The sequence below is a fragment of the Callorhinus ursinus genome, unplaced genomic scaffold, assembly GCF_003265705.2.
Source record: "Callorhinus ursinus isolate GAN/ISIS: 27379988/994484 unplaced genomic scaffold, GSC_fseal_2.0 scaffold61, whole genome shotgun sequence".
Lineage (NCBI taxonomy): Eukaryota > Metazoa > Chordata > Mammalia > Carnivora > Otariidae > Callorhinus > Callorhinus ursinus.
Window position 1 is genome coordinate 5,705,207 of NW_027397123.1, and position 22,159 is coordinate 5,727,365.

Sequence of the window (22,159 nt, forward strand, 5' to 3'; positions counted from 1 at the left end):
AGTTCGTTACTTTGGAACAGGCATGCTTTAATTCTAGTGACATTTCCAAGGCTCTGAGGTGGATTCCGCATTCATAAGAATACTTCCCAACTTTATCAAAGCTGGCAGCAGAAAGGACTTATTTGACATTTGATGGCAGTAGAACTATTTTAGAAATGTCACATTGTCCTTACTGCCTCAAGGGTGTGTTTTAATAGTGTGGGTTCTGGCCTCTGTAATGACTGCAGTCATTCTCGAGTGAGATCCATGGTGGTCACGATCACTGCCCTCTTGGAGGAAGTAAAGGAAGGATTCTGGGTGGAATGACAGGCTGGTCCCTCATTTCCGGGAGAGTGGGTTTTCTGTGACATTAAATTATGATTGACATAATTTACAATTTATGATTGACACATCTTTGGGTGCCTGTGTCCCGAACGCTTTCATTACCCCCTCTGTCTAGGCCCCATGGAGGGGGGCTGCCTGCGGTGACAGAAAAGCCCTCCACTCAGGCACATCCAAACTCTAACCCTAGCCTGTCCCCTCGGCAAGTCGCTTAAGTGTTCTGAGCCTCAGTTTCGTCTGCCAGTGGCTATGCAGTAATACCTAACTTGTGAAGATTCACCAAGTGTCTTAGACCATTCGGGCCACCATAACAATTACCATGGTGGTGGCTCATAAACAACAGAAATGTGTTTCTCACAGTTCTAGAACCTGGGAAATCCAAGACTGAGGTGCTGGCAGACTCGGTGTGTGGTGAGAACCCACTTCCTGATCCCTAGGTGGCCGTGTTCCCACAGTGTCCTCACAGGACAGAAGAGGCGGGGAGCTCTCTGGGGTCTCTTTTATAAGGGCACCAGTCCCATTCACGAGAGTTCTGCCCGCATGACCTGTTTGCCTCCCAAGTCCCCACCTCTGAATACCAACACAGTGGAGTTTAGGTTTCAGCGTATCAGTTTTGGAGGGAGACCCATATTCATTCAGCCTATAGCACTGAGCCTTGGTTTCCTCACGTGCAAAGCAGAAGTGCTCTCCCTTGATGTGCAGCCCGTGTCTGCCTGGTGGACGTCAAGTCTCAAGCACACTTAGCTCACTGCTGAGTAAAACCGCCATTTTCTTCATGGCTCTGATTTCTTTGAGAGGACTTACTGATTGAGCCTCCTGAGGATATGTAAGTCCAAGTAGCTCTTTCCTTTCTGTCCCTCTTGTTGTTCTGGGATTTTATCCTTTGTAGCACCAGGTCATGAGGTGTGGAAGGAATGGACATGGGGTCCTGTGGCCTTGAATTCCTGCCCACCGGCTCCCACAGAAGTTAAGTGCTAACTCAGCTTAATACAATGTCTGTTGCCTTTTTTAAAAAAAATTGATTTGAGAGAGAGAGAGAGACAGTGTGTGTGTGTGAGTGAGGGGGAGGGCCAGAGGGAGAGGGAGAGAGAATTCCAAGCAGACTCCCCGCTGAGTGCAGAGCCCGATGGGGGGGCTCAATCTCATGACCCTGAGATCATGATCTGAGCCGAAATCAAGAGTTGGACGCTTAACCAACTGAGCCACCCAGGCGCCCTGTCTGTCGCCTTTTGAGACTTCTTGTGTACAAGGCGCTGTGCTAAGCACTTGACATTTGTCCCCTTATTCAAAGAGGTATTTTGTTTATGCTCTAAGCTAGGTGCTCTGATTATCCCCATTCTACAGATGAGGAAGCTGAGGCACAGGGAGGGGATTTGCCTGAGAAAAAGCCAGGAGCTGAGCCCAGGCAGGTAGTCCCAGGATCTTGTGCTGCCCCTTGTGTATCTGAGGGGCACCCTAGAGGGGATGGGGGTGGGGGTTTGCCTGACTTTCAGCCGTGCTCTCGGTCCTCTCTTGGCCACAGGAGACACAGGGGTGCTTGGAGGGCCTGGTATGGCTCTGTGTGAGGCCAGGGTATAGTGAGGGTGGAGGACAGGGGCTGTGCAGCTGAGCTTCCTCTCGCTCCACACCCCCTGCTACTGACATACCCCAGCTCCCTGTTAGCCACTGGACTGGGAGTCTGGGATTCCTCCCAGGGCCGGTCTGATAGAGGCAAGGAACAGCCTCTCCCAGCACAGAGGATGCTTCCTTCCTCCTTGTTTTTGTGGATGTCATTCATTTCCTCTCTGTGACTGCTTTATTGTTTCTCATTCGCTCAAGCAGTGCCTTTGTGATTTCCTGTAAATTCCTCTATAATCATACTCTTTCCTGGAAACATGAGATCATAACTGATAATTTCTCATGCTGGGTATTGCAGTTCGAATGTGGAGGTCAAAAGTTGAAACTTGAGAGCAGGCGTCTCACTTCCATAATTTAGGCTGTGGTTCCACTCTCCTGTTCCGCAGATGATTAAATTGATCTGAAGTTAGGATAGGAAATAGAGGGAGATACTTTTGTACCGTCTTAATAGCTCCGTGCCTGGGATTCCAGTTAAGTACCTCTGGAAGCGTCACAGAAGAACAAGCATGTCAGCAGTTGCCGTGTGCCTTCTTGAGTTTTAAGTGAGACTGTGTTAAATTGAGTCACACACCGATTTTAGAACTGTTAATTACACAGAGTGAAGGTGTCCTGTGTGTGTTAATCAGGCAGGGGAGTAACATAGCTGTTTCTCCTTCCCTGCCTTTTCTGTGCTCGGGAGATGGCGAGGTGTGGATGGTTCAGGGGCAGAAGCACGGCAGGATCCTGCGTCCTGGGTAACATGTCCCAAATTAGAAAAGATACGTAGATGATGACCTAGATTCTTGGACTGTGTGAAAAGTATTTCAGTTGGGTTGCTCTCTTTGTCTCCTGAGAAAGAGGCATTTAACCCTACGTTAGCGAGAAAGCCGAGCGGACAGTGGGGATCCTAGGGCAGAGTGAGGCCTTGAATGACCATATGCCAGGAGGCAGGAGGTGGGGTGTGGGCGCCATCCGGCAGAAAGGAAGGCACGGCTGGGCCCCAGGCCGGCACATTGAGGTGGACCCTCCCATGCCTCCCCTGTGTGCAGCCCGTGTCTGCCTGGCCCACGTCAAGTCTCAAGCACACTTAGCTCACTGCTGAGCGAGACCGCCATTTTCTTCATGGCTCCAATTTCTTTGAGAGGACTTATTGATTGAGCCTCCTGAGGATATGTAATTCCAAGTAGCTCTTTCCTTTCTGTCCCTCTTGTTCCGGGATTTTGTCCTTTGTAGCACCAGGTCATGGGGTGTGGAAGGAATGGACGTGGGGTCCTGTGGCCTTGAGTTCCTGCCTGCCGGCTCCCACAGAACCATCCCCTCTGCACATTCATCTCCAGGAAAGATGGAATTCCTGTCCCTTCAAATGGGTTTTGTTCACCACGGTGGCACTTTGATGCTTAGAGACTGATTTTGAATATACTTCATCCTGTATTGGTACTATTTTATTTTGTTTATTTTTTTAAAGATTTTTTTTTTATTTATTTGACAGAGAGATAGAGAGCACAAGTAGGCAGAGTGGAAGGCAGAGGGAGAGGCAGAGGGGGCTCGATCCCAGGACCCACGGATCATGACCTGAGCCAAAGGCAGATACTTAACCGACTGAGCCACCCAGGCGCCCCTGTCTTGCTACTGTTTTAATCAGTGGAGAATTCAAACCTCAGCTAATTAATGTCTTAATCCTGGGTTTAATGCCCAGAAGCAGTTTTGTGACCTATGCATATTGAAGGGGAAAAAAACCAGATTGCACAAATAAATCTCAGCTGAGTCCGGTTTTTGTCATTTCTAGCCTGTTGCAGGGGACTCTGGGCCTGATGTGGTGGAGGAGCCTTCTCCCCCCACTTCTGTTCCCCTGCCAGGGGTGCTGCCTTGCCATGTGAGTGGCCCCCTGGGTGCATTGATGCTCACAGGCAGGGCCACAGGCCAGGGGACTCTGCATGATGGCCTATATCGCCTGCATATGTCAGCCATCTCCTCTTGCTAGTCGAAGAGTCTGTTGTTCTCAGCCCAGACTTGTGAACTGCATCTGTGTTGTTATGTCCCAAAGCTGCGTCCTCTGGTGCCTCATGGAGGAGGAGGCCTTGGTCCTGTTCTGGGGATAGAAGACTTGCAGATCACATTTCTTACCCCCACCCCACACATGCTGGGGCCAGATGAGGCTCGGGCTGAGTATGACCCTAGGCAGCCCTCACTCTGGAGGGCCTGGGACAGCAGAAGCTGGACCGTGGTGGAATCCTTTCTTCCTTATCTTTTCGTGTCCAGGAGTCATAGAAATAGCCTCATCAGACTCAGGGTGCTCAGTCCTTCTGAAGATAGGGAGAAACTGCTGAATGCTGGAAGGTTTTGTTATTTTGTACAGTCATCTTAAAAAGTGTTTCTGGTGCTTGTGTCCTGGAGAGAACTGGGCCAGGCTGGATGCCTGGCACCTGGGCAAGACTTAGACCCAGAGTGCCCTATGGATAATCAGGTCAGCCGGCACATGGCAGACACCTGTTCTCAGGGCCTTTAAAGCTCGGATTCAGTTGGGCCAGGCCGGTTCCGCCTTTATGGCATAATTTGTCCTGGTTCAGTTTGATTTTTTCTTTTTTAAACATGACTTAAAAATAAGTCCTGAGTAAACCAGGTAAAGTCCTGGTTTGTCATCTTCCACAAATTCAAACTAGGAAGGAAAGCAGGCCTCAGCATCAGTGGTCAAAGTGCTGGCGTCTCTGATGGGAAGAGAGTGTGGTTTGGGCACCAAGTCTCCTTGGAGAAGCTGGTGGCCTGCTTTTCCCAGCCCCTCTGTAGACTGGGGCGCTCCCACTGCAGGGAGGGGTTGTGGGGAGAGCCTGTGCAGTGGGCTCCTGGGGTTCAACTCTTAGGGCTGCCTCTTCCTCGCTGTGTGGCTCAGGGCAGGGCATTGGCTGTGGCAGTGTGGGCTGCTGGAGCCCGGGCAGGCTGTGCCCCTGTCCTGCACAGGGCAGGCCTGGCTGAGCCATAGCCCACGATGTCTGCCAAACTCCCCAAGGTGGGGTGGAGGAAGCCTCTTTTTCTTCTTTGAAAAGAGCCATGAGCTCTCCTTTTTGGAAGTAAGGCATTTTCCAGCTTTGGTGCAATGCCCAGGTACTCTTTCTAATCCTGGTTCCTGCGTGTCTGTTTTGGGCCAAGCCCTTGGGGTGCGGCGACCCTGCCCCCCAGGACCACGGCCTTTTTGGGAAGAGACTTAAATGTAAAAAGAGTCACGCGTGTGGTAGCTCTCCAAGGATTCCCATAGACTGCCCTGGAAACGTAGGGAAGGGGTATGGGGGAGCCCCTCCTCCACCTCGGGAAAGGTGTGGTTCAGGTGGGAGCTAGAGGTGAAAGGGCCTGAGCAGAAGAGTCGCTGTGGGGCTGAGGGGAGGTAGGTGGTGGAGACAGGCATGGGAAGGCTCGTGAGTAGTTTTAACTCCATCCCGAGGACATTTAGAGGTCCCCAAAGCTTTTAAGCAAGGAAAAGCATGGTCGCATTTGTGTTTCCTAAAGATCCCCAGCCGCTGTCAGTGAGCACAGAGGCCTGGAGGCAAGAAGAGGCCGGAGAGTTGTCCAGGCTGGAGGCGGTGGGGTCTGGATGGAGAGAAACGGAGGGTCTGAGAGAGGTTGTAGCGCCGGGAATTGAAGCCCTTGGCCGTCACTTGGATGTGGGAGCAGTGGACGGATGACACGAAGGTGTCTGGGATGATGCGCAGGTGTCTGTTTGAAGCAGCAGGGGTGTGGCGGAGCTGTGGGGTGAGGTGGGGGAGTTTGTGTCAGGCTGAGCTGTAGGAGCCTGGGGGGCTTACAGGGGCAGGTGCCGCGGAGAGCCCTGTGCCAGAGACTGGGCTTTGGGAGCAGGGAAGGGAGATGGAGGAGGGGTAGCAGCCTAGTGGTGCCAGAGGATCCAGGGCTCCCTGTGCTTCCTCTCGGCGGTCATGGGCTGCCTCTGGGTTTGGCAGCCTGGAGTCCTTCTCCCACACGTTGGTGAGATGGGGGCTGGCAGGGTGGGGGTGGGGTAGGCCGAAGGGAGAAGAGGGGAGGGGAGGAGATGGACGAGAGGGTCGAGATGAAACATAAAAGCAGCTCTCTCTCCCCTCCCAAAGCACAGGTGGTTATGGTTTCCCTTCTGGAAAGTGGCAGGTAGTGGGGGGTAGAGCTTGCCCGGAGGAGGACGAGGAAGGGGAAGTGGGTGGTCATGGGGCTCCCAGGAATAGGGGCCACGTGGGCTCTGAGCCCAGCTGGGTATGTTGGGGTGCTGAGCCTGCCCCACTCCTTCCCTTGTGAGTGGGTGGGGACGAGAACCCGAGCGTGGAGGGCAAGGCTTGGGGGTCTGGAGAGGAGCGGATAGGGTTCATTCGTCCGCCGACAAGCGGCGGAGACCCAGGGAAGGGAGGGGAGAGATCTGAGGGAGACAAAGTTGAGAGGAACCCTCCGGGTCTGCATGTCCCCCAGCGGGTCAGAGCAGACCTGGGATGGTGCCGACCGGTGGGGCTGGTGACTGGGAGCTGACTATGCCGACTGCCCAGTCGCGGGTTTTCCTGCAGCCCTTGTGGCCCCGGATCATGCTTGCAGCAGGCCCAGGCTCTACCTCATCCCTCGTGGGGGTTTGGCCGAGCCCATATGGCTGTGTGGGCACAGGGCCTTGGGGTCTGAAATGTTGGCAGGATGAACCAGGAATCTAAGCTGAATAGAGGGGCAGAGGACTGGGGGTGGGCACAGCCTGGACCTGGCTCCCCACTGTGTTGTCATTTCTGGTCATCACTGCACCTGAGAACAGAGGAGCCCACTCCTCGCATACCAGTTGTTTGGGCTGGACTGAGCAGGTGGCAGTGGGGAGTGAAGCAGCAGGGGCTGCTAGGTTATCCTATGAGTGGATTTGGGCCTCAGGAGCTGAGCTGCTCATCTGAGTGCCGCCCAGTCTTTGGACCCTCACCTCCAGGGCCCAGGAAGCAGCTCCTGTTCCCCAGGTGGGACTGCTCCCAGCCCCCTGGTAGGGAATCAGAGACGCCTTCTGATGATAAAGAGCCGAGTGTCAGGCTTCAGGGTCCGCTTCCTCAAGAAAGAAAGGCTATTCATGTGGAAAAAGTCTCACTGGGCCAAAGGGTTTATCTTTTCCACATTCCCCAGAAGGTTTTATGGTCTTAGGAGGGCGTCACAGTGCTGCAAGATGCCTTCGTCACTTCCCTGTGACAGATGGCTGGCTGTCCCAGCTGGATGGCACCATGGAGACGGTGTGAGTCAGTGGCTGGCTTGGGCTGCTTCTGTGAAGTCCCCAGAGGTTTGCTGCCTCTGATGGAGGTGGGAGCTTCTTCGCTGCTGTCCTTGGCCTTGGTCCAGCTTCAGGACGCAGACAGCGGCTGGATGAGAGAGTGAATGAGGGGGGGCGGGGGGCAGCACTGGTCTGCCATCATCAGACACTCTGGCTTTGCCTATCTGCAGGGTGCTTGAGTGTGTTCCCTTCGCAAGAGGGAGAGGCGGCCGTGTGGGAGCATTGGTGAAGGTGTGTCACCTTGGGTAAAGGACGCAGAGCTGGCCACAGGGCACGCACCAAGGACGCTGAGCTCTTAATGACTGGTCACAGCTGCCACTGAAATGCCCCGTGGCCTGGAGTTGCTCATCTGAAGTGGAGGTTGAAAACAAATATTTACGTAGCTTCTCTAGCTGAGTCGTACTTGGCAATGAGGTTGATCGCAAAGACCAGAAACCTGACCACATTTGGGCAGATTAACATGGATTTATTGTGAGGGCTCCCAGGACCCTCAGAGTCCAGCTGCAGGAGGTACAGCTGAGTCTCGGAAGGAGTGCAGGGCCTCTTGGTTGTGCCTGCCTGCTCCACACAGCCCCCTTCTCTTGTCTGTTCCTTGTCTCCTCTTCTCTGCAGACTGGCTGTTTTCCACATTCTTTTCTGCACTCATGGCTGGAAGTGGCTGCACCACCCACTGTTCCCACCTCCATCCCTGGATCCCGCAGGGGGCCTGACTGAGGTGGAGGAGGATTCCTCGGCTGCCCCAGGGGCGGGTGGGTGGGGTGGGAGGAAACGGTAACCCTCTTCAGCCAACTGGGCAGAGTCCTGGGAGTCGGGCACACTTGATTCAGGTCCAACAGCCTCCTCGCCAGGTAGATTTTATCCCCATTTTATGGATGGGGAAACTGAGTCTCAGTGAGGCAGGACATGTCTGACTGCAGAATCTAGGCTTCGTCCAGCACCCACAGCGGTTTCCAGAAACCGCAGAACTAGAAACAGCCTGCACACCCAAGCCTGGCATGAGACCAGGATGGGCAGTGCTTAGTGCAGCGTATCACTTCTGGGGCTTTGTGGCCCTTCCACCCCCATGCCCCGGTGGCCTGGCTGGGCACAAGCCAGCCCTGTGCTGCTTCCCAGGCTGTGCCGGGTATGGTGGGCCCCGAGGTCTCCCTGGGGGGGGGGGGTCCGGCTAGTCCCTGACACTGGGCATCACTGACTTGTCCCTTTGTTCTTCTCTCTGAAGCCGGGTCTTTAAGACGGACATGGAGCTGGAGGTTTTGCGTTACACCAACAGAATCTCCAGCGAGGCCCACCGGGAGGTAAGCTGGGCACGGACTCGCCGGAGCGGGCAAGCAGCAGGGCTCTGAGTGGGGTGGGAGGGCCTCGTTGAGATGGACGGTCCCGTGGTGGCTCCAGTCCCGGGTGCCATGTGAGTAGGCAGCAAGTGTTGTTTCCGGCAGAGACGTGGTCATGGCTCTTTTCTGTTCCCCAGTGGGGGCAGGGCAGGGACAGCAGAGGTTCTGCCCCAGTCCCTCACCTTAAGGCACCCACCCTGAGGACATTTCCCAGCAAGAAGTCCCCGCTCAGAGCATGGGGCTCTCCTTCCTGGCACTCCAGCAGTTCCAGCTCCTTTTAAAGACTCTCCTGTCCTTACCCATCATTCAGGCACAGTGATTACTGTCCATTTCTAAAAACAGCCTCTCTCATGCGGCTTTTTCCCAAACCTTCCCACTTTACCTGAGGAGCAAGAGCGAATAAGGAAGCGTATTTCTTGTAGGACGTTCAGGGTGACTGGGGTAGCTTGGTGCCTATGTAGTGACAGTCACAGCCTTGTGTCCGGAGACAGACAAGGGTCATTTGGGGGCCACAGTTTCTTGCATGAATTCATTTTCTGTGTGTTCTATGACAGCTAAACAAAGGAAACCTTTTAGGCTAGGCATCGCTTTCCGAGCATTAAGTATTCACCAGACATCTTGGTTAAATCTTGGCCGCCGCCTGAGCCGGCCGTGTAGCTTGGTGCCAGGTGCTCACGGGCTCCCAAATGGAAGGGCTCCAGAGTGGTTTAAATAAACTGTATGGCTCTTGGAGCTTTAAAAAAGTTCGAATTCGTTACATGTCTGCACCACTGTGCACCCATACCATTCTTTTTTTTTAAAGAAGAGTTTCTTTTGAAAAACTGCTATACATTATTTATAAGGCAGTGTTACTTATCTCCTTAATACAAATGTCTTTGCTTAATATCCATCCTCCAGGTAATGAAGGCCGTAAAAGTGGGAATGAAAGAATATGAGATGGAGAGGTAAGCTGCTGTGTTTCTCTGGATAAAAGTAAAATGTAAAAAACAGTAATTGATGTTCCCTCAGCCAGTACCAGATGAGCACCACAGGCCCGTGTGCAGAATTGAGTGGGGCGTCGGCACCGGGGGCGGGGTGTCTGTCTTCGGACTGTGACCACCTGCCTGGCTCTGGGCACAGTGTTTGATGATAATGGTCTTTGATGACTTTTCGGGATGGTTTAGTGCCCCATCATTCCCCACTTGGACTTTGTTTCTGCAGTTTGCGGGAAACTTCACCAAATAGCTGCTTTTGTGACTCTGAAAGCCGCTAGTAAAGCAGCTTGCCATTTTTATGTGTTAACATTGCCATTACGTCAGCTGTGCTTGGACGACTGGGTCGAGGAATGGTTAAGTGGCTCATAAAGTGTTCTAGAGAATTACATTGGCCTTCGGCTCCAGTTAGGCCCACAGCGAGCCACTGCCCCTGCCCCCCACCCCCCAGCACTTCCTGGGGTGGCCCAGCCGCGATGGGTGTGACCTGGCCAGCTCCTCAGCCCCTCTGCGCTTGGGACCCTCCCTCTTTGGGTCTGACCCCAGGGCTTCCTCAGGTGATGAGCAGCACCTGGTCCGGAGGCAGGAGGCCCCCAGTCCATCTCCCCCCAGTGATGGTACTGTTTGGAAGCCCCGCTGGGGAGAGGACACTGAAGAGGCAGCCAGTTCTCCCCCTGTGACAGAATAAGAAATGCCTATTTGGTCTCTGCCCCCAGTTCCTGGCACAGAGCTTCTAGAACCCTTGGAATTCCTTCAGTGAAAGTCTCTTTATTCATAATAAGCCCTATTCACTCGCACCTGAGTGACTCTTAGAAGGTGGGGGCTGGTTGCTAGAGGAACCAACCCCTAGATTAGGGGGTTAGAACTCTCAGCCCTGCCCTCAAACTCCAGGGAGAGGGGAGAGCGGCCGGAGGTGGAGTTCTGACCAGTGACTTACTCAGCCGTGCCCATGGAACAGAACCTCCACAGAAACCTTAAGCAGTGGGAGAGCCAGAAGGGTGGCAGGCGGCGGGGAGGGGGGCATAGAAGCTCCTTGTCCCTTCCCCCATAACTTGCCCTGTGCATCTCTCTTCTGTTTGGCTCTTCCTGAGTTGTATCCTTTCTAATAAAGTGCTAATAGTAAGTAAAGCACTTTCCTGAGTTCTGTGAGCCATTCTAGCAAATGGTCAAACCCAAGGAAGGGGTCATGGAAACCCCCAGTTTATAGCCAGTCAGTCATAAGTACTGAGCTCTTAACCTGGGAGGTCTGTGCTGACTCTGGCAGTTAGTGTCAGAATTAAATTGTAGGACATCCAGCTGGTGACCACAGAGAATTAGAAAATTGCTTGGTGTGGAAAACCCACACGTTTGGTGTCAGAGTGTTGTGAGTACAAGAAAAGAGAGTTTTACCTTTACCGCCACCTCCGTTCTGGGCTGCCCTTTCCGACCTGGCCTTGCAGGAGCTTGGTGCTGCCCCCCCTTCCCCACTTTGTAGAGCCCACCTGGGTGCCCTCAGGGCCCGCTCTGCCTCCTCATGCCCCTCCCAGCCTTTCTGGCCTGCCCACGTTGTCAGTGTGTGGTGAGGGCGAGGTGCACACAGAGTCCGCAGTGGGCGCAGCGGGCATGTGTGTTCACCATCCTGTGGCTTGGGGAGAGGCATCTTTTTCAAAGTCTCACCCTGAAAGGAGTCCGGAACAGAGGGCCTCTGTATTTCTCTCCTCTTACCCCACGTAGGAGGAGGTTAACATGGCCTTGAGGACACTCATTGCTGTGGCGTCCTGGGAGGGGGCATGGGACAAGAGCTTCCTCAGGGAGCCAGCTCTGTCACGCTGGAGGAGGGTGGGGACGGGCCCACAGAGCTGTCCCAGCCTCTGCCTTCACATGGTCTGCTGCAGTGCGGTATCTGCTCTGCTAGTCCGAGGGTCCTCACCCCCCACCAGGATCTGGGATGGGGGAGGTCTGCGGGGCTACCTGGGAGGTGGGCCGGGCAGCGGTCCCCCAGATTGGCACTGCCCCACAAATCTCTTCCCAGCTGAACCGGCCCATGGCTATGCATCAAACGAAAATAACCCAGAAATTAGAGCAGGACTGGCTTGCCCCAGAGTGGAGCCCTGCCATCCTCTCCATGCTGGTGGCCTTGTGTCCTCAGCTGCCAGCAGTCCAGCTCCAAAGCTGGCTCCCGGGTCTGGCAGGAGCTGCCCCCCTGGGTCCAGAGCCCGAGCCCGCTGCCGCCCAGCCGGGCCTGCCTGTGAGCTCTGGCCGGGGGCCCTCGGAATACTTCTGCCGGCTCCCTACACCCTCACCCAGGGCATGGAGGTCTTTTTTCTCTTTTTATGAGAAATTTCAAATATCAGATTTGAATTATGAAATTATGAGAAATTTCGAATATCCACCACCCCCCGAGGATAATGAACCTCGAAGTCCCCACCGAGGTTTTTGTTTCGCCTTGTTTTGTCGTCATATTTAAAACCAAACCCCGGACGTCATGTCAGTTCAGCTGCCCAGAAGTAGGTGTCTCAGTTGAGGATTTTTGCCCTTTACAAAACCACCACGTCATCATCACATCTAACCAAATTAACGGTAATTCCTTAATCTTATCAATACCTAGTCCACGCTGGTCTGTCTGTATTGGGATCCAGAGTCTACACATGCAGTTTTGGCGGTTGTGTGAAGGGGCCTTTGTTAAGCTGAGCTTTGTCTTCAAACTGCTGGGCACCCCCCACCCTCCAGTCCCCTGGCCCCACGGCTGCCTCCTCTGTGGATCAGGGGAAATGAGCCTGACGCTCACACCAGAGCCGCCCGGAGGGCGCCAAGTGGCATTACCGAGTGGCTCAACTGGACGCGCCAGGTGTGTGCACTGTTGTGCGCCTGCTGTATGCCCCGCCCTCCCACGGCTGGCTTTAGGAGGTACGCAAGGGAAGTGGTACCTGCCCTGAGAGCTGAGAGCGGGAACCCTCCTGGGGTGCAGGCTTGGACTGCGGACAGCGCTGGGGAACAGCTGAGGCAGAGAAGATGAGAACAAGAGACGGGGTCTGTTCCTGAAGGACAGGTGGTCGGGGTGACCGGTGGGGGCAGACCGGGGTCACCCCCCGAGGTGGTGGAAAGATGGTTGTCCTGAGACATCTTGGGGTGTCCCTGGCCAGATTTGACGAGGGCGCTCCCTACGGCCAGTGCCACCGAAGCCCGTGGGGGCATTTTGCAGTGGTGAGCAAGGGGCCAACTTCTCTCTGCCCTGAGCTTCCTCCCCACAGGCGTGTCTCTCTGTCACTGCCCGGGTGGCTCTGTGACACAGTTTTGTGGTCTGCGGCCTTGGGAGGCTGGAGGCTTCCTGAAGTCCGGTCTCCTTTATGCAGTGTCAGCCCCGCAGTTGGTGTCAAGAAGTATGTGTGTGGGGGTTGGCTGGATGGATGGGAGACAGAGGGAAATGTCCTGAGCTATTTTTTGCTGTCCTCTGTACCACTGTGAACTTTTAGAATTCTTTTTGTAACTAGGTGGGGAGTATAAAATCTCCTCTAGAGCAGGTGTTGTTTCCCTGCAGGGTGTGGCCCTTGTAACGCAGGCTGGACCGATGCCCAGGAAGGCCCAGGGCGGCCAGACTCCTATGCAGGCCGCTGACCCGAAGGGGTCAAAAGAGCATCCCTAGAATGTTCTCTCAGGAGCATGGCCAGCCCCAGCCCCACAGAGGGACACGAGGCAAGAAGAGCAGGGACTCGTGTGTCAGGACTAGAGGCAGGGTGAGAACAGGGGACCGGAGGCTGAGATGGGGCTGATTTTCTCAAAAGAGGGCACAGCCTCAAGCAGTGGTGCTCAGACTCAAGCTTAAGAGAGGCTGGCCTGCAAACCTGAGGTCCTAAGCCTCGTTTTTTGTTGTTTTATTATCAAAGGCTTATTATAAAATCTTGAGGGCATGTTAAGGAAAAGAAAGTTAGCTGATGGCTTTTTTAAGACCCCTCCTCCTTTGTGTTGTGCGTGTGAGTAGGGTTTTCAGAGGAAATGAAAATCATTTTCCGCGATTGAGGTGTAGTAAATTGTGTTAAACCAATGAGACGTTAATGTGTGGGTAAATCGGGCACTAACAGCATCTGACTGCAGGCCCAGTCAGGCAATCCATTTTACCGACTCATATTCTTTCATGTTAGTGGCGTAACCAGCTTGTACCCGGCTGGCGTGGGGCTGGCAGCTGAATCCGTTACCTGCAAACACTAATTTAGAGCATGCTCAATTGGCTGTGTAAGTAGGTCCCGGCTCACATTTGCCGCAAAGAGATTAATAACGATGTTTTTGACAGCCTGGGACCTTAATTGAAATTATGCCATCTTTCTCTCTAGGCTGGGACTGGGGCATTTTGGGCCCTCCCGTGACAGCTTCCGTGGGGGTTGTAGGAGGGCGTTATAAGGCGGAGGGTCTGCTAGGTGTGCGGGGGGGACAGCTGGGCCGTCCCACTCCCCGGGCCGGGGTCCTTCTGTACCCCCAACCCTGCCTGGAGGTCATCGACAAGGCCTGGGTTCGCTCTGCCATTCTGTCTCAGGCAACAGCCCATGCCGGTAGCCTCCTGTTTTCTTCCAGTCCTTTGTTAATAAAGCACTTGCCCATCTGTGCTTGCTGAGGGCCCGTTGCCTTTCCCTGCCCTCTGGCCGGACGGAGCGAGGCACCTCCTGTGTGTGCAGTGTGCCCACTGAGTCAGGGCTGGGGAGTGGGGGGGGCAGCCTGAGGGCTGAGGGGACGGAGTCTCCCGCCCTGACCCTGTGCGCCCACGTGCGTGCAAACACGCCCACTGACCCCACACACATCCACACACGCAGGGATACCACCCACTGACAACACGTCCACACACACACAGATACCACCAACACTGCACACACAGACACACCCCGCAGACACAGACACTGCCCACTGACATCACACATACCACACATACACCATTTATATGCACACCTCATCACACACACCACATGGACACACACATAGTTACACAATACACCATGCACACCACACACACATCATATACCGCCCATGTACACCACACGTGTACCCCACATGTACTGTACACATACCACATACACATATATCACACATTCAGAGACATACCCACCACATACCACACTCACATACCATAGACATATATGCCACACACACACACACACACACACACACACACACACACACACACACACTCACTCCACATAAGCTGTGGGGTACTGGGTCAAGTAGCTGATCTTTCAATTTACCCACCCCAGGGAGCAAGTTGTAAAACCCTTGCTATGTTGTTAAAGCCATTTTTTAAATCTTTTTTGAGGATTAAAAAAATTTAACTCCAGTGAGGATAATTGGAAGATGGGAGAGTTTATAGGAAACTCCACAACCACAAGCCTACTAACGCGTTGTGATTACAGCTGTAGAAAGCACAGGTTGCTGACACAGATAAGCTGCTTTTTCCTATCCCACCCTCAACCCAAGCCCTAGGCTTCGCCCGACACAGTTGACCCCTGAGCTCATCTCTCACTCCCAGCTCCCCCACAGATCCCACAGGCCCCCCTGCTCCCAGATGAAGGGACTGGCTTCTCCATTACATCTGCAGGGGCTGCATTTCCAGGTCTCTGGAGACCACTGACCCTTCTCAGATTTGCTCCCTCTTCTTTGTCCATCCCTCCTGGTACGCTGTAATCACTGAAGGGCCATCGCTCAGGTGCCTGGACTGGCATGCCCCGCTCTGGTCTTGCCCAGGGCTCTCCCTGCCTGGCATGCTGGGCATGGTGGTCAGACATGACCGTGTTTGGCTCTGGCTTTGCCCCTCATGGGTCATGCAGAGGATCCAGGTTTCATTGGTGATGGATGTCACCAAAAGGCCCATATTTTCCTCCTCCTGGGAGGTTCTGGAGAACCTGTGCAGGTTCTCTGTGCAGCTTTTAGTCACCTGGGAATGGTCTGACCTAGTGTGCTCTCAGCCTAGGCAAGCCTGGGCATCAGTGAGGCCACCCACAGTTTACCTTCCCCCATGAAGGTGCTGGAGTTTCGCTTGGGGCCTTTGGGGCAGGTGTGGGTCCAAGCAGCCTCTGACCCTGAGCCCCGACGGGTGAGAATGGATGTGATGAGCCTTCTCCAGGGGCCTGGTCACTCTCATGGGCAGTGCCCTGTCCCCTCCATAGTAGACATCCTCTCTCTGCTGGCCATTTTAAGGGATGAAGCAACAGCGTGGTTTGTTCAAAAAGGGCCCGCTGAGACCCCAGGTCCAGGCATGGTGGAACCTGCTCTTTGCCTTGTGTTGTGAGGCTGATGCAGGTTTCCTGCCAGTGCTTCCTTGGCTGTTGGAGGCAGGCCACACATGGCCTACCATGAGACGGGTCAGGAAACCCCTTCTGTTTGCCGCCCCTCTCAGGAAGGCAGCCCACGAATACTGCACCCAGCTGGCCGCACCTCAGTGAGCTGAGCCCTTTCCGAGAGCCAGGGCCACCTGGGAAAGATGATTCCTCAGTGTTCGGAACAGGCTGTACCTCTTCCTGGACCACCCCATACTGGGCAGGGCAGATCCCGTGTGCCCCCCGAGCCTGCTCTGTGCGCACGACCGGACGTGACGGAAGGGAGTAGCTCTCTCTCTGCGGTTCAGCAGAGCCTGTGTCTGAAAGGGGTGTAGGGCTCTGGGGCTTAAAGCCAGGGTAGCTCATTTTGCCTGTAAGAGTAACTGGAAAATGGGTACATTTAGGGTTCAAAGCAGCCTGGTATCCAGCCAGAAGGGTGGACAAAGAATCAGAGGCAAAGGCTTCCTGCAAATATGCAGCCTGGTCGATGCAGCCCTAATCAGAGCTTTTGGGAACAAAGCCAAGGGACATAGGCATTTCCTTTTCAAATGCTGGCGAATTGCCCCCTGAGAATCCCAGTAAGTAGGAGCGGTGGCCTCTTTATGGATTTTCCTGTAGTATTTCACCACTGAACCCGATTCTGACTGTTGACTTCTGATAAATATATATCATCACTTTAAGGAAGTAGTGTTTTCTCCCTGGCTTACCAGGAGATTTTATCAGGAGAGGATGTTGAATATTGTCAGGTGCCTTTTTGGCATTTCCCTTGGCCTTTTGTGCGTATGTGTTTCAGGCAATTGATAAACTTCTAATTTTGTAATCGTTTTGGATCACAGAAAAGTTACAGGAATATGAGCTAGCTGCCACCTACCCCACCCCCCACCCCCATCATTAACATGGCTGTGGCACATTTGTCACAGCTCATGAAAAATATTGACGCATTATTATCATCTGAAGTCTACACTTTATTACAGTTCCTGATACTCTTTCTGTTCCAGGATCCCACCCAGGACCCCCACTGTGTTTAGCTGTCCTGTCTCCTCAGGCTCCTTTTGGCTGTGACAGTTTCTCGGACTTCCTTACTTTTGATGACCTTAACAGTTTTGAGGCGGACTGGTCAGATATTTTGTACAAGGTCCTTCCATTTTAGTTTTTCTGATGTTTTTCTCAGAGTTTAGATAGAGGTCATGGGTCATTGGGAGGAAGACCACAGAGGAAGAGTGTTGCGTGCACCACATCGTATCAGGGGTACATTCTGTGAACCTCACTTACCACCGGTGTTAATCTTGATCACCTCCCTGAGGCAGTTTGTCAAGTTTCTCCACTGGAAAGTTGCTCTTTCCCACCTTCCGTACAGTACTTGTTGAAGGAAGTCACTGGCCAGCCCACGCCTAAGGAGCGGGGAGTTATGTTCTGTCCCCTTGGTGGGGGAGTATCTAAATACACTATTTGTGATTCTGCTGTATAGGGCATTTATCTCTTCTTCCCCGTTCATGTATTTCTTCAGTCACTTATTTACTCATACCTACATGGACCCATAGATGCTTACTTTATACTTTGAGTTATAATCCAGTATTACTTATTTTCTTGCTCACGTCATTCTCGCTTTGGGCATTGGAGGCTCCATCATTTGGCTCCTGTGTCCCTCCGACATCATCCACCCCCAATCATTTTGCTTCTCGAGCCCTGCCTTGCTTTAACCGCACTGCAGGCCACTCCAGGCTCATTTTGTATGTTCCCCGCTCCAGCCCCAGAATGAGCCGTTTCCAGAGGGAGCCCCGGTTCCTTTGACCAGAGCGTGACCTCACGTACCAAGATCGGGCACTAGGTGTTACCTTAGATGAATTTTACACAGAGACTTTCTAGTGTGGAGCTGGTGTAGCGTCCCTCGCACATAACCCCACTTCATCATGGCAGATTGCTGCCATGATACGCCGCAGGACTGAAATAGGGAGGCAATATATAGCAGTGGTTAGAGCATGGTCTCTAGAGACTGGTGTGTCCTGCGTCTGAGTACCAGCTCTGCCACTTCCTGTGCCTCAGTTTCCTCATCTGGGGAAAGGATAATAAGAGCACTTCATAGGGTGGTTAGGAGGATTCAGTGAATCAGCACATGGACAGTATATAGACCAGGCAGCAGCATCATGATGATTTTGTGGTTACTCTTTACTAGCATTTTATTAAAGATTCAAAATAGGGGCTTGAGCTATACATTTTTTTTAACTCTTTTGCCGTATTTTGAGATCAGCGTTTTTGAGATTGTGATTTGAGAAGTTCTCCAAATTTCTCTGTTTTCTAGAACAGTTTAGAAAGCAGAGGGACTTTGCGACAACACGATGGGTCTAGAGAGTATAATGCTAAGCAAAAGAAGTTAGCCTGAGAAAGATAAATACCATGTGATCTCACTCCTGTGTGGAATTTAAGAAACAAAACAAACAAGTAAAGGGGAGAAAAAAAGAGAGAGAGTGACAAACCAAGAAACAGACTCTTAACTGCAGAGAACAAACCGATGGTTAAGGGGGTTGGGAGAAATAGGGGAAGGGGATTAAGGAGGGCACTTGTTGTGAAGAGCACTGGGTCGTGTATAGGATTGTTGAATGAAAACTGAAACTAATATAACACCAGATGTTATCTATACTGGAACTAAAATAAAAAATTAAAAAAAGAAGAAAGAAAGCAGAGGGGCTTGTCTGTTCCTTGAACGTTGAAAGAAGTCCTATGATACTGTCAGAGCGTACTGTTTCTTTGGGGGAGCATTTCTTAGATAACTTTTCAGGTTTTCCTAAGGGATTGTTTCAGCCTGGCTTTATCCTTTATCCTTCTTAGAGTCAATATAGTACATTTTCCTGGAAGTTTTTTTTTTTTTCCTTTTTATCATTTTCTTTTTTTTTTCCCCCTTTCTCATTCCTGCCTGTGTGTCTGCTTTTTCTGTATGGAGGAGCTTTGCCATAATCATAGCCATTTTGTTGATCTTTTCATACAGTCATCTTCCAAATGTCGTCATCTGCTCCACTGCTGGTCTAACTCCTAGATCCCCAGTTTTATTCCTCATTCCTTTCTCCTTCCTTCCTGACCTTGTTTTGAACAGTCCTCTTTTAACTTGTTCAGTTGAAACTTAGCTTTTTTTCCCTATCCTTTTCTCAGGGAGTAATAAATGAATTTTGGCTCAAATATTCTTGAATGCTGCCTTTACCATGTCCTAAGAAGTTTTGGTGGTTTGATGTTTGACCTAAGAAATGAACTAACAGCATTTCTTCTAATTTCCAGATAGATGTGGTTGGTTAATTTTCTTGGTTAACTTTTGGTTGTTAGTTTCCATCGTAGTTAGAGAATGTCTGTGTAAATTTTATTTTTCTTAGTTTTGAGATTTTTCTTTGTGGCCTATTTAGAAATAGTTTTGTCGGTGTTTTATGGAATAAAGTGAAACATTAAACATTTATTGGAAAATTTTAACTTTTTATTTTTAGAGTATATACTTGGATGTACTTTCTCTTCTTATTCCAGTCTTCTGCCTCCTCCCCTATTTTTGGACATTTTCTCTAGGATGAAGAGAGGTAGTTTTATGAATTCCTCTTTTTGGTTCTCAGTAGATTTTTGTTTTACTCATTTCCATACCAAGTTGTTTGAGGCTTACAGGTTGAGGATTGTTATGTTTTTTAATCACGTATTTTACCTTTTTACAGGAACCCCTTTTGACCTAAGAATCCTTTTTGTGTTGAATCTGACTTTATCTGCTCCTGGTTTTGCTATTAAATGTTTTCTTACTTTGCATTTTCCTGGTATATCTCTGCTTACTCCTTGCTTTTAACTCTGTTCATCAGCTGTAGTTTACATGTTCCAAACGCAGGGCCCCTGGGTGTTAGGAAAGCCATTTGCATCTGTCTTGATGACCAGAATGTTTGCTCTCTTGGTGCTGCTTTCTGGTTTCTGTACCACCTTTCTGGCTTTTAAATTGTTTTCTGTCGGGGCGCCTGGGTGGCTCAGTCGTTAAGCGTCTGCCTTCAGCTCAGGTCATGATCCCGGGGTTCTCGGATCGAGCCCCGCATCAGGATCCCTGCTCGGCGGCAGGCCTGCTTCTCCCTCTGCCACTCCCCCTGCTTGTGTTCCCTCTCTCGCTGTGTCTTTCTCTATCAAATACATAAATAAAGTCTTTTTAAAAAATTGTTTTCTGTCATTCTGGAAAGTTGGTGAAGTTTCCTTTGTTCTGTGCATCCCATTTTTGGTGTAGAATTACTTTTAAATTAAGAAGAAAGGACCTGTATTTCTCTATGGTCTCTACTTCTGTGAACAAGTCAAATAATATCGATTCCTGACTTGGAAAAAGGAGAAGTTTAGCATGGTTTTACTCTTTATCCTCCTCTCGCCTCCATCCTTCCGGTTTCTTACTGTCTCACTTCTCTTTCCATGAGTTATTTTCAACATTTGTGTTATTTTGTAGTTGTTTTCATCACAGTTGTTCAGAATGAGCGCTGTCATACTCAATCCAGCATGGACCCCTGTTTTGTACCCTGTGTTCCCTTTCCTTGAATGCCTGTCCTTTGACCTTGCACATTGGAGAGTTTTTCTGTTGCCTCCTCTGCGAGGGATGGTTTAACTGGTATTGGATCTTGGTTCCATGAAGTCATTCCCTCCATGGCTGCCAGAGATCTTGGGCAAATCGTCTTCATTCTCCTTTCTAGGGAACTGTTTAATTGTTTTGACTTGATGTGTATAGGAGTCTGTCCTTATTCTTGAGAGTGACAATATTTCCCGAGGATTGGTGCCATTTCTTGGTGCTGACCTGGGCTTCGGCTATACCAAGAGAGTCAGAATCCCACCAGCCTTGGCGGCCAGGTTGGAGGCCCGGGTGAAGGCGGCCCCTTGAGAAGAGGTGTGAGCTCTCTGTGTTAGTACAGTTCTTCAGCCAGTAGTCAGTGCAGAGGTTGGGGGCTACAGAGGACCGCATGATTCAAGTGGTGAGACTTAGATCAGGTGTCTTCTGACTTAGGCCAATGAAGGGTAGAGCAGAGAAGCTGTTATCCCTCCCACACAGACCAGAGGAGGTGGAGGAGGACATAACCTGTCGACTTTGATCCAGGTGACAGGTCCAGTGATGTCAGCAACAGCTCTGTGGAGTCAGGAGGCGCTTGGCCACCAGCAAGGCTGATCTGTGTATGAAGGACAGGCCAGCAGCAGTGGCTTTTTGCACACACAAGCGGGCATGCCACATCTCTGTGTCTCCTTTTATCTCACTGGTCACTCCCCAGAGGCAAGCATTTATCCTCCTGGGTCATGTTATCTGAGACCTGTGATATTATTATTTATTATGTCACTCCCCAGTCTCTCTGTGGCTTCCTTTTCAGTTACAGAAGCTAATGGGGTGACCCATGGCGGGCCAGAAGCTGTGCAGACAGGCCTGGAGTCATCCCTATGAGCTCCCATGATGGACTAGGATCCGGTCCTTTAATCTGAACAATGAAACCTTTCTTTACTTTAGGACCTTCCTTTTAAATTCCTGTTCTGCATATATCAGGTCCCCGGGACGCCTCTTCTGGCCCTTATATTTTCTCTCAGAATTCCCACTTCTGCACCAGTGGAAAGTTCTCAGGCTTCTCTTCCCATTCACTTGTGGTAACCCCTGCACACTGGCTCTGTGGCTCACTCATTACACTTTTATAACGTGGCTACCACGGCTTTCGTCTGGAGAGCCCCTTCCCATTTTGACCCGTTCTCCATCCATGACGGTCTGCTCAGATGTGCTGTCTTGTGGATCCTGTAAAAACACGGGCTGCAGACTCTATTCCTCCCATTTCCCACAGGGAGACTTGCTCTGGCTCCTTCTGCATGGCTGACTGGCCCCAGATGTGGGGTGCTGGTGAAATCGCTCAGGCCCAGAAGAAAGGGGGAGGAAAGTTTGGGTTGCCTGTGGATTCACTTTGCAAGGTGAGCCACCAGAGGAGCTGAGCAGGGGTGTAAGCCAAATCGGTGTGTGTGGCAGTACTGAGGCTTCTCTTGGTGGCAGTGGGAGACATCTTCCCTTCCCTTCCCATTGCCTGAGTTGGCTTTGGACACACCCCGTTAGCTGGCCTGCCTTCCCGCTAGGGCCCCTGTGAGACTTGCCTGACACTCCTATGGGCTTCCAGAAGCCTCTGTCAGGCTAGGGTCTTGGTGGGGGGACCCCTAGCATCCCCATTTCTCACTCCCGAGGAGGAATTTTTAGCAAGACAAAGGCCAGAGTTTGTAAACTGGTAGCCTCTGGTCTGGACCCCCCAGTACACAGGCAGCTTTCGTTTGGCTCACACAGTCAGGTTTTCTGGTTTGTTTTGGTTGTTTTGAGTCATTAATGAAAATCAGGAGACTTTTCTGGCTTTTCCTAGAAATTGAAATAGTTGGTAAGCTTGGGCTGGAATTCCCAGGGAGCAGCACTCC

At 51.7% G+C, this 22,159-nt stretch overlaps 1 protein-coding gene across 3 annotated transcripts in view; it reads left to right on the forward strand.

Moving 5' to 3' along the window:
* Positions 1-22,159, forward strand: part of PEPD (peptidase D) — a 111,235-nt gene that overhangs the window by 36,475 nt on the left and 52,601 nt on the right. For all 3 annotated transcript variants that reach the window (XM_025854325.2, XM_073885423.1, XM_073885422.1), the window contains exons 8-9: positions 8,394-8,469; positions 9,403-9,449. In XM_025854325.2, the coding sequence (XP_025710110.1) occupies positions 8,394-8,469; positions 9,403-9,449 (123 nt within the window). The remainder of the gene's footprint in view (positions 1-8,393; positions 8,470-9,402; positions 9,450-22,159) is intronic.